Here is a 16,830-nt window from a genome sequence, read left to right as displayed (position 1 = left end):
AAGGGAAGGGTGTGGAGTTCCTTATTCCTGTTCTATCTAGGTTTACAATGGGAGTTGGCTGTTCAGAAATAATCACAAGGTCATGCTAGATTAAACACAGGAACTCTTTAAAGTGGGTGTTGATATATAATCCTGAAAGATGGGGCCCAAAGCAGAAGACTTTCTCTGAACCTGGGGGGGCTTCCACCTTTAAGAGAGAACTTCTCGCATCCCATCTACACACAGCTGATTCTAGATATACTATCAGAGATTCCCTGTGAACGCCATTCATCTTAAGGGTTATTTGTGTGCTTAGATAGATGATGATGAGTGTGTGTGTGTGAGAGAGAGAGAGGGAGGGAGGGGATAGATAGATAATGATAGATATAAAAGATACCAAAGATTAGGTATAGATATATGATAGATAAGAAAGAAAGAAAGAAAGAAAGAAAGAAAGAAAGAAAGAAAGAAAGAAAAAGAAAGAAAGATAAATGATAGATATAAAAGATACCAAAGATTAGGTATAGATATGATAGATAAGAAAGAAAAAAAGAAAGAAAGAAAAAAGAAAGAAAGAAAGATAAATAATAGATATAAAAGACACCAAAGATTGGGTATAGATATATGATAGATAAGAAAGAAAGTAAGAAAGTAAGTAAGTAAGAAAGAAAGAAAGAAAGAGAGAGAGAGAGAGAGAGAGAGAGAGAGAGAGAGAGAGATGATAGATATAGAAGATACCGTAGATTAGGTATAGACAGAGGGTAGATTAGATAGAAAGATAGAAAAATAGAGATAGATATTCACCAACCAGCTGCTTCAGGTTGCCAAATAACATTCAATTTGCATTTCTTTTCACTATAAACAGTAAAAAACTCAACCAACCTGGGACTTTACAGAGGGATAAAAATAGAAAGCGAAAGTGTTCAAAGATTCTTGGCTCCTTAATTGCTTTCTTATTCACTTTTGACTGTACTCTCTGTAGACAGTGAAAGTCAATACTAAAAGAGAGAAAATGAGAAAGTGAGAGAAAATGAGAGAAAGAGAATGAGAAAGTGAGAGAGAAAATGAGAAAGAGAAAATGAGAGAATGGGAAAGTGGGAAATGAGAGACACAGAGAGAGAGAGAGACAGAGAGAGAGACAGAGACAAAGAGAGAGAAAGAGAGATATTCCACATAAAGGCTCCTGATGAACTTGCTTAAAATAAAAATATTCAGTTGTTTATTCACATATTAAAACTGTACAAGCTAAAGGAAAGGACACAGAACACTCCTCAAGACTATTTTGTACAATACACAGTATATCAATTACCAAAACTAGAACTGTTAAACAAGTTATAAGACAAGATACAGCAAAGAAAGCAACTGGAGAGCTTTTCTTTTCTTAAAAAAATGGAATTTAACAAAAATAGATGTTAACCAGCTACCAGTATTATACAATGATAAATACTTCAAAAATATATTAAGTTATATGGAGTTTCTGGATTTGACAGGAAATCCACAGAAATCCCAGCCTTCAATGGACTCCCAAATATACCAATTTTAAAAAGGTTCTTCTTTTTTCTTTTAATAGTTAAACAACTTCAGTTAAGAACTGGTTCTGCAGCTTCGACTGTTTTGGTATCAACATTCTTGACATATTACTTGTAGTGTAACTTAAGAGTTATGTCATTATAACAAAAACACGTAAGCTATAATGCTCTGTGCAACATGGACCTTGCAAGTTTTATGTTATTGAGTGGCCTTGGTATGGTTTTGCATTGCACCCCAAGAAGAATAAGCTCTTCATTCTTATTAATACTGGCTCACATTTCACAAGGCAACAATCCCCTCCTGCCCTCCCCGCCCCGCCCCGCCCCGCGCCCCTCCCCTCCCCACCGCACCATACACACGCACACAAAGAAGAAAGGCAAACACATCATCCACTGGGATCCATCACATGAACAAGTAGCAATAACACCCAGCACTCCACTCCCACGGATTCCGGAGCAACTGGTCACGAGGTGTCAGCCTCAACGCTAAGATCCACAAGGTGCCCAGTTCTTAGGATGAGCGCAAAGAGGCGTTCACATTGGTCGTGCCGGGGGGGGGGGGGGAGGCGGGGCAAGGGGAGGGGGAGGTGATGTGCTCAACTAATCTTTGCCCCAACTCTACTTAAAAATATATATTTATATATATAGGCTTCTATCTTCGACCGTCGTAGAAATATAGAATGGACGTTTCGCTGGGACGTTAGCGGTTGTAAGAAAGGAGCGTGCCCACCCATCCCATCTCCCTGCAGTCTAAGTCCGCGGATACGTGTGTGTGTGTGTGTGTGAGTGAGTGTGTTTGTGTGTTCTTATCGCACCACCAGGAGGAAAGCCAATCCTGCTAGGCCAAATCCGGCTGCCGCCATAATTGCGTTGCTGATGGTACTGTTCTGGTCAGCTGCATCCGAGCCGTGCTTGTTGAAGAAGTGGTAGAAGCCATCCTAGAAGAGAAGAGACAGCAAAGAAATTCATGAGCCAGGTTCATATGATGTTCTACCATCATCAGCTTCAACAGCATCTGGGCAAGACAGATAAATACCACCATTGGCAACCATTCAACTGTTCTGGACTTCAGTGCCCAGAATTCCATCTCACCAGGACAGCTAAGTATGGCAAGAGTTCAGTCCAGTGGTGGGATTCAAATAATTTACCAACCAGTTCTCTGCCCTAATGACCAGCTGGGTAGGCGGGGCTCGGTGGTCATGTGATCCTGTGGGCGTGGCCAAGTCAATGTCACTCAGGTCGATGGGCACTTCGCCTTAGTTGTTACAATGGTAATAAGGGTTAACTGGAGAGGCAGTTTCTGTAAGCAGGGCAATAAAGATGAGGCTAGAAACAACACCAGAATGTTTCCATCCTGCCTTCCTTACAGGATTAGCCCTTTAAAGTGGGGGAAAAAAACAAAAGATTTCTTCCAACTATCGGTTCTCTGAATTGCTTAGAAAGTTACCAACCGGTTCTCCCGAATAGGTGTGAATTGGCTGAATCCCACCACTTGGTTTGGTCCAATGGACATGGAAGACACCAGGTGGGAGAAAACGTGGGCTGGCCTTCCAATTGGTGCAAAGGAGACTTCCAGTGGGAAAAGACATAATACAATGAGATATGCCAGTCTTAAATTAGAAAGGAAATGAAGAGGCCCCAAATGTGTCCCAAAAGTGAGCTGGCAAATAAAAGATTTGGGTTCACCGACAAATGGACGCTCAACTCAACAAAAGCGCGCCGACGAAACCGCGGTGAGAAAACCGCAAGTTCTAAAACACGCCGACAAATGAGCGCAGAAGCGTGCCGACAACAGCATGCCGACAAAAGCGCGCCTTCAACAAACAAGTAATAACCGCGAGTTCTAAACCTAACCCTAAACCTAACCCTAAACCTAACCTTGAACCTAACCCTTACCTTAACTGAAATCGCGCTTTTGTGGGCGTGTTGTTGTGGGCGCGTTTATGACGTTGCGGTTTTCTCGCCGCGCTTTTGTCGAGCGCGCATTTGTCGGGTCACGAAAGATCTGGAGATCTGGAACCAACACGGCTGATGGTATTAGAGATGCTTCCAACGTCAGCTCTTTGCTACCTCAAGATATTTCCAAAATAAGTGTAAGAAAGAGATCAGGAACACCCATTAAAGTACCGCGTTTCCCCGAAAATAAGACAGGATCTTATTTTCTTTTGACAACCCCCCCCCCAAATAAGCGCTTGGCCTTATTTTTGGGGAGGTCTTTCTTCTTATTTTTTTAAAAAACAATTTGTATTTATTTTTGAACAAAGACAAACAAACATAAAAATAAAATTAAAAAACCCATCTTCCATTACAAATTGTGTAGAAAAGCGTGCCAGTTGGTTACGGTATTTCCATGCATCTCTTCCATAGTCACCACCTGCTTTTCATATCAAATCGCATGTTTTAAATTCACCTATATCCATGTATATCACGACTATTATATCTCAACCTTAATTTAACTATAATTGTTTCTACATCCTCTTATAATGAAGAGCCAAGGTGGCGCAGTGGTTAAATGCAGCACTGCAGGCTACTGCTAGATCAGCAGGTCAGCGGTTCAAATCTCACCGGCTCAGGGTTGACTCAGCCTTCCATCCTTCCGAGGTGGGTAAAATGAGGACCCGGATTGTTGGGGGCAATATGCTGACTCTCTGTAAACCGCTTAGAGAGGGCTGAAAGGCCTATGAAGCGGTATATAAGTCTACTGCTATTGCTATTGCTATTATAGATAATATTCAAAATCTAGAAGAGGATTATACGATCGCGTTCTATTACGTCATCCTAAAATCATCCAATCGCAATACATCTCTAGGTCTTCCTTATTTTTGAGGTGCAGGAGGCGCGTTGCAATATTTTTTAGGGGGGGGACTTATTTTAGCGCATGCACTCAAAAGCCCGATCGGGCTTATTATCCGGGGAGGGCTTATTTTGGGGGAAACAGGGCAGCTGAATATGAAGAAGTATTTTTTTTTAATTTAAAAAAAAAATTTGACCAAGAAAACAGGGACAGACCTTGCCAACAAGGATTGATGGCTGTACCATCAGCTACAGGAAACACACACACACACAAGGATTGTGCTCTTGTGCTCGCATTAAGAATTGCGGCTGGCCAAACCTCACTCAGGAAGACGGCATCCCATTCGCACAAAACCGAGTGTCATTGGTGTGTGTGTGTGTGTGTGTGTGTGTGTGTGTGTGTGTGTGTGTGTGTGTGTTTGCGCCGTTCCTAGCTTCTTGGGTGCCAGAAACAAACCAGCAGCTGCGGGGGCCCGCCTCTTTTATTCAGAATAATCAAGAATGACAAGGGATATGACTCCAGATGGCCAGGTTTGAACTCCTATCTGACAGATGTCTATGCAAATCGGGCCTGCCCTTCATTTCTTTCGGAGCCTTGTTCTCTTACCACTTTAATTTGGGCAAACAGGGGCAGAGAACGGGAGGGAGGGAAGGAGGGAGGTCAGCTGATGCATTTTGCCAAGCAGTGGCACCGCCTGGATCATTAGCATTCAGGTGGGCAGCTTCTAGACGTTGCCAACTTGCCCTCTTTTTAAGCCGGAGAGCCAAAAATGTCCACTTTGCCTATTCAGAACCACTGGGACAAAAGTGCCCCGAGGAATTCCGGAAGCAAAATAATAATAATAATAACAGTAATTGCAAATTGAAGTTGAGCGACTGTGGAAAAAAGAAATCGTGTGTTGTCCCGATTGTAATTGGAGCCCTTGGAGCAATACCTAAAGGGCTACCTCGCCATTTGGAAATTTTAAATTTATCAGACTTGAACATTCTGATTCTACAAAAAAGCCACCCTACTTGGAACAGCTTATATCCTCCGACGTTACCTTAACAGTTCCTAGGTCCTTGGTTAGGACTCGAGCTGTTGAGCTACCAACCAGCTCCAAAGGCTGTGAATCTCACCAAAGATTAACCAGTAATAATAATAATAATTACCAGTTGCTAGGTCCTTGGTTAGGACTCGAGCTTTTGAGCTACCAACCAGCCCCAAAGGCTGTGAATCTCACCAAAGATTAACCAGTAATAATAATAATAATTAACAGTTCCTAGGTCCTTGGCTAGGACTCGAGCTGTTGAGTTACCAACCAGCCCCAAAGGCTGTGAATCTCACCAAAGATTAACCAGTAATAATAATAATAATTACCAATTCCTAGGTCCTTGGTTAGGACTCGAGCTGTTGAGTTACCAACCAGCCCCAAAGGCTGTGAATCTCACCAAAGATTAACCGGTAATAATAATAATAATTACCAGTTGCTAGGTCCTTGGTTAGGACTCGAGCTGTTGAGTTACCAACCAGCCCCAAAGGCTGTGAATCTCACCAAAGATTAACCGGTAATAATAATAATAATTACCAGTTGCTAGGTCCTTGGTTAGGACTCGAGCTGTTGAGTTACCAACCAGCCCCAAAGGCTGTGAATCTCACCAAAGTTTAACCAGTAATAATAATAATAATAATTAACAGTTCCTAGGTCCTTGGTTAGGACTCGAGCTGTTGAGTTACCAACCAGCCCCAAAGGCTGTGAATCTCACCAAAGATGAACCACATCATAATATTTTGCAATGCCCCAAATCAAGAAGACGGAGAATGGAGTAGCTATTCTTTCCGTCTTCTCTTAATAAAAAAAAGAGGGGGAGGGCATCCCAAACCCCCATCTTGCTATTTACATTGCTGTCACTTGGGTTTCTGCTAAGATGGCAGCGTTAATGGAAGAGCCGTTAAAACGGTAGAGAGGGTTAGAGCGGAGAAGGGAAATGGAAGCCCTGAAAGAAATTAAGCGAGACGGAACGTCTATTTCCATCAGTTTCGCTCAATGATTGTCTTCGCAGTGATTCATTAAGGCCAGAAGCCTTGCAGAGTTTTGCAAAGAAAGAGTTTCGGGGGGGAAAAAAGCAAATAGACACAAACACACTCACTCACCTACGTGTGTGTTTATGTGTATACCAGAGGTGGGTTCCTACCAGTTCGGTAGAACCGGTTTCTCAAATCTACCGAACCGGTTAGAAGAGGTTCCACCAGAAAGCAGGCCATACCTACAGAAGAGGTTCCAAAAATTTTTGAAACCCACCACTCACACACACACACACACACACACACACACACACACCACACACACACACGCAGGCAGACAGACAGACTCACACAGAGAGAGAAAGAGAAAGGAAGAAAGAAAGAAAGAAATTATTGTTATGTGTTCGTTATGTGTCTTTCTCTCTCTCTCTCTCTCTCTCTCTCTCTCTTTTTTGTAAGCCGCCCTGAGTCCTTCGGGATTGGGCGGCATATAAATTTTATAAAGAAAGAAAGAAAGAAAGAAAGAAAGAAAGAAAGAAAAAGTGAGAGAGAGATGAAAGAAAAAAAGGAAAAAGGGACAGAGACAAAAGGAAAGAGAGAGAGAGAGAGAGAGAGAGAGAGAGAGAAAGAAAGAAAGAAAGAAAGAAAGAAAGAAAGAAAGAAAGAAAGAAAGAAAGAAAGAAAACACATGGCCGGCAAGCCACTCCCACCAGGTCACATGGCCGGCAAGCCACTCCCACAAAGGGGGCCACACCCACAGAGTAGGTTCGAAAAATTTTTGAAACCCACCACTGGTGTATACTAAGCAGTCTTCAACTTACGACAATTGAGCCCGACATTCCTGTTGCTAAGGGAGATGCTGTTATATGGGGTTTTGCCCTATTTGCCTATAATGCCTTTCTTGCCGCAGCTGTTAAGTGAATTGCTATAGTTATTAAGTTAATCACCCAATGGTTAAGTGAATCCAAAGGCAACTGGACTTTATGGTTCTTTCTTTCTTTGAAGATGTTTTGCTTCTCAACCAAGAAGCTTCTTCCGTTCTGATTCAACAAATTCTCCACTATTCAGCCAGAGCTAATGAAGCTTCTTGGATGAGAAGCAAGATGTCTTCAAAGGAAAAAATAAAACAGAAAGCCCAGTTGCCTCTTGGGAAAAAAAGCATCTTTGGATGATTGAGAATCTCCATAGTTGAGTGAAACTGGTTACCCCGATAGAAATTTGCTTGTCAGAAGGTCTCAAAAGGGGAATCACACCATCCTAAGACTTTGCAACCGTCATTAAGTATGAATCAGTTGCCAAGGGTCCAAATTCTGATCACGTGACTATGGGGATGCTGGAACAATGGTGTGAAAAATGGTCATACGTCTTTTTCTTTAGTGCTGTTGTAACTTTGAATTGTCACTATTCAAAGTTACAAGAGTCACTGCTGTAAAATAAAGGATTATTGTGTAGCTGGACTTCTACTACCATCTCCTTCTGGACCCCAACACCAATGAGACCACTACTTATTTGAAGAAGCTTTCTTCAAACTGGCACTGTTCAAAGCCGCCAGAGCACTACAATTCCCAGAATTCCTAATCTCAGCATCTACACCAGTGCTTCTCAACCTTGGCCCACCTGAAGATGAGTGGGCTTCAACTCCCAGAAATTCCCCAGCCAGGGATTCTGGGAGTTGAAGTCCATACATCTTCAAGTGACCAAGGTTGAGAAGCTTTGATCTACACCTTCTGGCGGGCCCTAAGATGAAGAAGGAGGGCTCTAAGACAAAGATGTCCAATTTGAAGCCCAGGAATGCTAGGTGACCTCCAAAGACCTGCCAAACTTATCACCAAATAAGTTATTTTCCATGTTGCAGTAGATGAGAAGTTACATGACTGGTAATCATATTCCATACAATGGTTGATTTAATCGGTAGCCCACACATTCTTGGGAAGATTAGAATAGAACAAAGAGAAAGATTCCTGGAAATCATCTTAACTCCAGTGCAATCTCGGCAGATAAAGTCATCCATTTGCTCTTCAACCTTCAGCAGCAAAGGAGATTCACCATTTCCAAGATAGTCTGGTTCATTCATGAACTTTCCCCCTATTATGATGTTCTCCTACATCCCATCAAAACTTCCTGGTGATTTAAATTCCTTCTTCCCCACCTGCCTTCTGGAATTGTTTGGCTCATCTTCTAGGTCAAAGCAGATCCATCACCTCCCAAGATAGACTTGGTCTGGGGTTGGCAACCTTAAACAAAGAGCCATTTGGATCCGTTTTCCACAGAAAAGGGAACATCGGGAGCCACAAAACCTACCGGGGATTGAAAAGCTCAATAAATTGTGTGCCAGTGGGTGTCGCGCATTGGCAATTGTGACACATATTTTGAGCGACAGGGAGCCGCAGCAGGGGGATGAAAGAGCCACATGCAGCTCCAGCGCTGTGGATTGCCGATTCCTTCTCTTGGTCATTCATGAACCTTTTTCTCTATTGGGATGTTCTCCAAAATTTACTTCCTTGTAATTTAAGCTCCTTGCTTTCTACCTGTCTTCTGGAACATCTTCTAAATTGGGTTGACCAACCTTGACAACTTTAAGACATGTGGACCAACTCCCGGAATTCCGCAGCCAGCATTGGGAGTTGAAGTCTACAAGTATTCTACACCGCAATCCTTCTCTTTGAAACTAGCTTTTGTGTCTCCTGGCAAAGCTTTTTCTTCACCAAGCTAAACATCTCCCACACCTTCAACCATCAGATTGTTCTCTTCCAAACTCCTGTGTGTTACTTTCCTCTCTCAACCTGGATAAAGATGTCCACCTTCACGTAAGGCACAAAACAGGAAACCCCCACAATCTTCCCTAGAAGCCAGTGTCACAAATCGTTTTTTCTTCTCCTGCCCCCCAAATGTTTCCCTTTTATTTGGAATGGAGACACCAGAGTCCTATCAACTCCTGGGAAAAGCAGCCCCTTAAATGTGGTTGGCAGAATTCAAACAGAACAGAATAGAAATAGAGCTAGCTAGCTAGCCACACACACACACACACAAATATATAGAGAGAGGGGTGGGAGGGAAGGGAGAGGGCGAGAGAGAGAGAGAGTGAGGAATAGGGAATAGAATAGAAGTTGGAAGGGACCTTGGAGGTCTTCTAGTCCAACCCCCTACACCACTTCAGACAAATGGTTATCCAACATCTTCTTAAAAACTTCCAGTGTTGGAGCATTCACAACTTCTGGAGGCAAGCTCTTCCACTGATTAATCGCTCTAACTATCAGGAAATTAACCCTTGGAGAAGTTAAATCTCTGAAAATAATTTATTACGGATTTCCTTGCAGTAAAGCTCTTAACGACACCACATGCCCACATCTCATGCAGAAGTCACACAAGGCAAATGTCCCAGCCTGGGGCGGGGGGACGAAACGCTGGGCTTCCAGACATCCGCAACCAGACATGTGATTCACACTCAAGTTCACACACATGTTCTCATCCTCAAGTTATGTAGGTGGGTGGATGGGGAGGAAAATCTTACAGCCGGCAGCCTCACAAGACGATCACTTGGGCCTACCTGGAGAACAGCTTCTGATTTCACCTTTCATGGGCTAGAAAAATGCACTTTTGTCCAGTCTAAACCTTTGATGCAGCCCATGGGCACCGCTTAAATGCAGAATATGATCGCCGAGGTCGGGGAAAGGGAGCGAGGGAGGGAGAAGATAGAAGAGAAGAAGAGGTGGCTTTGAATAGACTTAACTTTCTCTCCCCTGCCCTGTTTGAAAACCGAGAATTGAATGAAGGTTTCTATGTATTCTTTCCCCGTAGTACTGTGTGAGAAATAGTTGCTTTGAAGTTGATTATTCACATTCCTGGCAAAGGTTCGCACCCGCACCCACTCAACAATAGCTGGGGTTGGATTTTGCAGAGCTACAAGAAATCCTACACTAGGGAGTAGCGGGGAACAGAACGAGCTGGTAATATACACAGAGGGAAGTTTCTATAACCTTCAGCTGGGCCAGATGCAAAGAGGGGGGGGGGGAAAGGAGTTATTCCTTTTGTTGATGCTGAGCTAAAAGATTAGCCAAGGACAAGGGTTTTTTCCCCCTTTCTTTCTGTTATTAGCAATAACTTTCCCATCTTGAGACTTGACCTGCAGGGGAGTTGTGGACTTACAACTTGCAACTTCCCTAGCCAGCCCGGCCAACAGGTCGGGGTGGGCTGATCCACACATTCGATGAAAATAATAATATTTTTTTTAAAAAAAAATGCAAGAGCTATTTTGCTGGCAGCTATCCAGCAACCGGAGTTACCAAGTATCCCGGAAGGGTTCCTAGCTACACGGCCACAATCTTCTTATCAAAAAAAAAAAAAAAAAAAAGGATATAGAAATGGGCTAGACTTCACAAGCTATCTGGCAAGGGCTGGAAAGGTGCCAAGCACTTAAGAATGCAAAAAATCCCTCTCTCTCTCTCGTTCTGATTATATCAGAGACGAAACAAAAGCTTTCGTTGGCGGTAGTCTTATTTCGAGTAGGTGGATGGGAAAGTCCAATTCGAGTTTGCAAGAACCAGCAGGTTCCTGGAAATGCCTTTGAGTCCCTAAGAGGCTTTCTCGAATCAGCCGTGCCAGAATATCTGGGTTCTAAGCCTGCCATCTGAAGGTTGGCTTGTTTTTGGTGGTCCCTGTGAATTGAGCCACTTCTGTAGCTTTGCTCAGGCTGAACCGTGGCTTAGTCAATAAGACCATGGCTTGGTGTGCAAAGCTAACCTGATGCAAAGGACATTATTATTAGGCAGGGCGAACTCAAGTTCAGAAGAGTTTTTTGTAGTCCTTGGATCTGTTTTGATTGGGAGATTTGGCAACCCAACCCAACCCAATCTTTGCCACCCATAATTTCACCAGGTGAACCATGAATAAACCTACCAGAACAGCCTGCTCTTCCCTCGATTTTGCCTCAGTTTACTATGAATAATGGATTCTAAACCTTACCGATGACATGAAGGCACCTCCTTGGTTGAGGCTCGGCAAGGTTCATGGGAAGTTCATGAGAACATTTCTGGCCACCAGAAACTCAAGTCAAACTCTGCTGGGTTAGATTGAAGGAACGGGACTCCCCTGTTGGCCAGTCACGATCTTCAGGGAGCCCAGAAGCAGAACTGGTATGAAACTCCAGCCTCCTGTTCCTCATTAGCTGGGAACTCATATATTCTCTCCTCTCAGCCTGGGCTCGTGTATAGCTGCAACCGGTAGCCATAGACAAGTCTTCTCCATGCCCTTGACCAACCCTTTTCCAAACCATCTAAGTTCATGGCCGCTGCACCACTGCCCCATATCTGAAATGGAGAGCCCACCACTCTCCAGAGGTTGAATGGATTTCCACCACCTGAAAGCAGCAGCCAAGTAGACGTTAGTTAATGGGAGGTGGAGTTCAATGATGCCACATGTTGACATGGAAGTACCCCACTTCTTCTTTCATCTCCAAGGCGTGCACCATCATGTGTTTATCTTGGGAACAATCTCAACCAGCCTACTAGTCTATTTCAGAGAATTGTTTCATAATAAATCAGAAGATCTTGATGTCTCCCTCTTGGAGGAAAAAGTAGACTGAATATAAAGGAGAATATTTGTAGGATGGAAATTATTGCAGTTGTATATCCAATATAGTCTATTTTTTTTAAGGGGTCCTTGGTGCTCTCTGAGCTTGGTGGTTTTCTTGCAGATGTTTGATGACACATTAGGCAACAGCATCAGTGCTAGAAGGGTTAGCCAAGGTGGCGCAGTGGTTAAATGCAGCACTGCAGGCTACTGCTAGATCAGCAGTTCAGCGGTTCAAATCTCACCGGCTCAGGGTTGACTCAGCCTTCCATCCTTCCGAGGTGGGTAAAATGAGGACCCAGATTGTTGGGGGCAATATGCTGACTCTCTGTAAACCGCTTAGAGAGGGCTGAAAGCCCTATGAAGCGGTATATAAGTCTACTGCTATTATTATTAGCACAAATTAACCCCTCCCTCCTAGCACTGATGATGTTACTTAATTGAGTAATGAAACGTTTTCAACCCCCCCAAAAAACAACAACGAAGCTCAGAGACCACCAAGGACCCCTCCAAAAATACACTATGTTGGAAACACAACTGCAATCCTAAGGCTTTGGAGGTACCCCTTCTTTACTCAAGAAGTAAAGATAAATCTTTTATCTTAAGAAGATGCAAACGCAACCATCCTTTTGATCCAGCCACATTTTTCTAAGTAGCATCATTTCTACTACTGTGTTTCCCTGAAAATAAGACAGGGTTTTATGTTCTTTCAACCCCCAAAATAAGCTCTTGGCCTTATTTTCAGGGAGGTCTTATTATTTTTTGAGGTGCAGGAGAAGGTGAGTGTGGGTCACCTCACGGCTGCTGCTGTGTTGCAATATTTTCAGGGAGGGCTTATTTTTAGCGCATGCGCTCAAAAGCCCAATTGGGCTTATTATCCGGGGAGGTCTTATTTTCAGGGAAACAGGGTGCTCCCTTCTTGCTCTCCATTTTCATAATCTCTTGAAACTCAAGATGATCGAAAAGATGGACCAGGCCATCACAGAAGGCTGGAAGCAAGACTTGTCACCCACGCGGAAGGCCTTCGTTAATGTTTTCCCGCTTCCCAAAATTTTGGCTGAGAAATTCTCCGCAAGTCTTAGGGAACACTTGCATAAACACAAAAAGAACAACTGCGCTTTCATTCCTGCAATTATATTAAAAACAACAACAACAACAACTAATATTTCTATCAGTACCATCAGAGAACGAATCCAACTGCTAGAATTTGAGGCTCCCAGATGCCATCTAGGTTAGGTTAAAAAAGAAAAGCCAATTAAACAAAGACCCACAAATTCTACACAAAGGATCTAAGCTGCCTTTCCTGTCTCCAGGTGCAAGGGGAATTCGTTCCAACGGTGTCGGTTATATATGAGCCTGTCTATTGAGCAAAGGAAAATGCTCTTGGGTTCAGTGGTCAGGTCTAGGACAGTTACAATCATCTGATGCAGAAATGCACGCACACCCAATGTTGCCATGGTACGTGCTACCAAACTCTGGGATTATACCCACCTTCATTCTATTTAACTATACACTGGCTCCAATTCACGCACTGTGCTAGTGCCATTCAAATGACTTGTGCCGTTTGGCCATAATACACATGCCTATCCAGCCAGGGGCACGGCAAACCATGGTTTCGCAGCTTTAAACGTCTTACACAAACACAACCAGGCTTTCCCCTTTCCCGATTTTTGCAAACCACGGTTAAATCGCGACAGGCAGTCCTCAACGGAGCCCGCAATGTAAGTTGCTGAGTGAGCTTTGCCCCCCATCGGACGGCTTCCCTTGCCACGCTCGTTAAAAAAGAATCGCAGCCATGGTTAAATTAGCTAACAGGTTTCCCAATTGAATCTGGTGTCCTCATCAATTTTGCGCATCAGAAGGTCCTCCAAAGGGGGATTCTGGGACACTGCAGCGGTCGTAAAAGTGAGACGGTTTGTCAAGGCATCTAAATGTAAAGGACACGGCCACAGGGAGACTCACAAAGGGCCATGAAGTGTGAAAAACGGTTGTAACTTGTTTAGTGGCTGTTAAATCCAGGATTGCCTGTATTTGGTTCATAAGGCATAGGAGTCTAACCTCAAGGTTCCTAGTGTGAAGAAGACCATCTGTTTCCCACCTCTACCTCATCCCCCGGTCAGATTGGACTAGCGTAAAACTAAACAGATGTCTTATTACCTGGCTGTGAACTAAAATTCCCAGGAAGCCTTACCTATGCCTCTTGCTAAGTAAATATTTTGAAATGCTGGACAAAGTGTAATTCTGTTGGCAAGCAATCTGGACTTGCAAGAATCTGTCCAGGTGTAGCCTCTACCTGGACAGACCTAAGAAGCGTCCTGCCTTCCAATTTGGCAGTTAGAAGAGTTGGAAGGGACCTTTGGAGGTCATCTAGCCCAACCCGCCCCCAATCCCTATACTAGGGGATTCGAACCGCCGAACGGCCAAGCTTTCTGATCGACAAGCTCAGCGTCTCAGCCAGTTCACAAGCCCCCGCGCCCCGCCCCCGTCCTTCCCGGAAAAAGCCACAAGAGGCGAGGTTCACTCGTGGCCATTAAGCCAGGTTTCTTTAACTCTGATCTAACCAGGTCTCGGATCTAACCAGGCACATCAGACCAAGAGCAGCAACAGGGAAAGATCCACAATAGTTGGAATCCACCCGAACGCCAGCAAAGAGATCACATGACTTACACAATGGGGGGGGGGGAAGAAGCCACACCAGAGAGTAGCGCAAAAATTGTGGAGGGAAGCTCAGGGGGTGTGCGGTAAGGGGGTGGGCAGGGGGTTTCCTTAACAGGAAGGGAAACCCCCTCCCCCTCAAGAGAAGGGGAACAGAAACCTTAACCTAGGTGGGCTTTTGAGGAATGATTTTATAAACTGGTTAAGGGTGGGTGGGTGCAACCCTGAGCAAAAGGGAGGGTGGGCAACTCTGCCAAGGGGCTTTTCGGGGGGGGGAGGCTTCCTTACAAGCCCCTTCCCCACCCACCCCACTTTGCAGGCTTCCTTGGCGCAGGCTGTTCCAAGGGCAGGAGAAGGGGGTCTCAAAGCTCCATCAGCTGCCAGCCTGCAGGGCATGGCTGGTCCCAGAAAGCAGCCCAAACCACACACCCACACCTCCTGCCCCCCCCAGCCCAGTCTCCCCCCAGCCCAGAAGGCAAAAAGCTCACTTTTGCAGCCTTATGTGAGCCGCATAAATAATGCGGCTCAAAGCGGCATGATTAGGGGGAGAGGGGAGAAACGGGGGGGGGGGGACGCAAGCAGGGAGGAAAAAGAGAGAGGGAGAGAGAGCTCAAGTGGAGGGGAGGGAGGGAAAGAAGAAGGAAGGAGGGAGGGAAGGAAGGAAGGCGAGGGACGGAGGAGGGGAGGCCGATCCCAGATTCCAAGAAAAAAGCGCTTTCCAAGGCAACTTCTCACGGTTGGGTCCGCCGTTTGCTTCCCTTATATGGGAAAGAAAAAAAGATCTTTTTTTTTCTCTCTCCAGCCGGGGCCTCTGCGCTGCAGCCAGCCGTCAGTCAACCCTCCCCTTCCTCGCCCTCCCCGCTGCCTTTTTCCTCTGCAATTCTTCCCCCTTCGGGCTCCGCATCGGGGCTGGGGAGGGGAGGGGGGGAGAAAGGAAAAGAGGGGGGGGTGTCTGGCGAGAAAGGGGGTGTGGGGGCTCCGCCAGCTCAGCAAAGAGCCGGGGAATTGGGGGTGGGGGGGCTGCAGGAGGAGCCCAAGCGCCCGAGCGCGCATCTTAAAGCAGCCGGCGGAGAGTCTCTGCGCCAAGGTCAACCCTGCGCCGCAGCCAGACTCGGGGAGGGGGGAGGCGGGTGCAGGAGGAGGAAGGGGCGGCAGGGGACTCCCAACACCCACCCCCAAAAGAGGCATCGGGGGCCCGGACAGAGGATCCCGGGGCTCCCCACCGCCCGCGCAGGCAATAAAAGCCGGGAAGCGGGGCTGCAGGAAGACCAACCAAAGAGGAGGGGGCTTTGCAAGGCGTCTAGGGGTTGCAGCCAGACTCGGGGAGGGGGAGGCGGGTGTAGGAGGAGGAAGGGGCGGCAGGAGACTCCCCCCCCCAAAAAAAGAGGCATCGGGGTCCGGACAGAGGATCCCGGGGGTCTCCAAGGTCCGCGCAGGCAATAAAAGAGGAGGTTGTGGCTTTGCAAGGGGGGCTCGGGGGCTGCAGCCAGACTCGGGGAGGAGGAGGCGGGGAGGGGGTGCAGGAGGAGGAAAGGGCGGCGGGATACCCCCCCCCTTAAAAAAAGAGGCATCGGGGCCCGGATAGAGGATCCCACTGGTTCCCCCCCCCTCCCGCGCAGGCAATAAAAGAAAGCCGGATTGCGGGAAGCCAAGGAAAGGGGGCTGCAAAAGCGGGCAGAGCTCCGGAGCCGCAGCCGGGCGGAGAGAGAGTGGAGAGGAGAAGAGACAGGGCCGGGGAGGGCGACGGGGGGACGGGCGCTTACCCAGCCGCCGTGCGCCTCCAGCCAGTCCCGCCGTTCCTCGGCCAGGTAGGCGGCCAGCGCCTCGACCAGCGCGCCGCTGTGATCCCGGGCTCCCCGCTCGGCCAGCGCCGCCGCCAGGTTGCCGGCGAACACGACCAGCGCCACCACCCGGCCCCAGTTCAGGCCGCCTTCGGCTTCCATCTGCGTGGCCACCCGGCCCAGCCAAGCCGCCGCCTCGCCGGGCTCGGGCAAAGCGGCGGCGCTGCAGGCGTCTCGGAAGAAGAGGCGCTCGCGGCTCTCCAGCTCGTCGGCTACCCGGCGCAGCGTCTCGGCCGTGCGGCTCGGGGCCGGTACAGCCGCCGCCCCCAGCCGGTGCTGCAAGTAGTCGCCCAGCAGCTGCGCCGTCTCTTCCCGCAGCGCGCCCGGCATGCTTGGCCTCTTCCCTGGCCGGACTGGCCGGACTCCGGGCGGGCGGCGCAGCGCAGCGCTTGGGCGGAGGAAGAGGCGGCGGCGGCGGCGACCAACAAGGCCCAGTACCGGCGCCCGCCGCTGCCTAAGA

At 46.8% G+C, this 16,830-nt stretch overlaps 1 protein-coding gene across 1 annotated transcript; it reads right to left on the bottom strand.

Moving 5' to 3' along the window:
• Positions 1-1,175: 1,175 nt before the first annotated feature.
• Positions 1,176-16,830, bottom strand: BCL2L10 (BCL2 like 10). Its single transcript, XM_087704177.1, has 2 exons — positions 16,293-16,830; positions 1,176-2,446 (listed from the first exon to the last, which is right to left on the bottom strand). Exons 1-2 carry the CDS (start codon positions 16,698-16,700, stop codon positions 2,315-2,317), a joined length of 540 nt encoding a protein of 179 aa, XP_087560303.1. The 5' UTR covers positions 16,701-16,830; the 3' UTR covers positions 1,176-2,314.

Source organism: Thamnophis sirtalis, unplaced genomic scaffold (genome assembly GCF_051295495.1).
Source record: "Thamnophis sirtalis isolate CommonGarterSnake01/CBP01778 unplaced genomic scaffold, rThaSir2_p1.2 scaffold_2, whole genome shotgun sequence".
NCBI lineage: Eukaryota > Metazoa > Chordata > Lepidosauria > Squamata > Natricidae > Thamnophis > Thamnophis sirtalis.
The sequence above is the reverse complement of the archived record's forward strand: the minus strand, read 5'-3'. Positions and strand labels throughout refer to the sequence as shown.

Excerpts from the sequence above, each read along its gene's own strand:
- BCL2L10 (XM_087704177.1), bottom strand. The coding sequence starts at position 16,700 with ATGCCGGGCGCGCTGCGGGAAGAGACGGCGCAGCTGCTGGGCGACTAC. Across the intron at positions 2,447-16,292 it reads TGGAGGCGCACGGCGGCTGG|GATGGCTTCTACCACTTCTT; the intron begins GTAAGCGCCCGT and ends CTTCTCTTCTAG.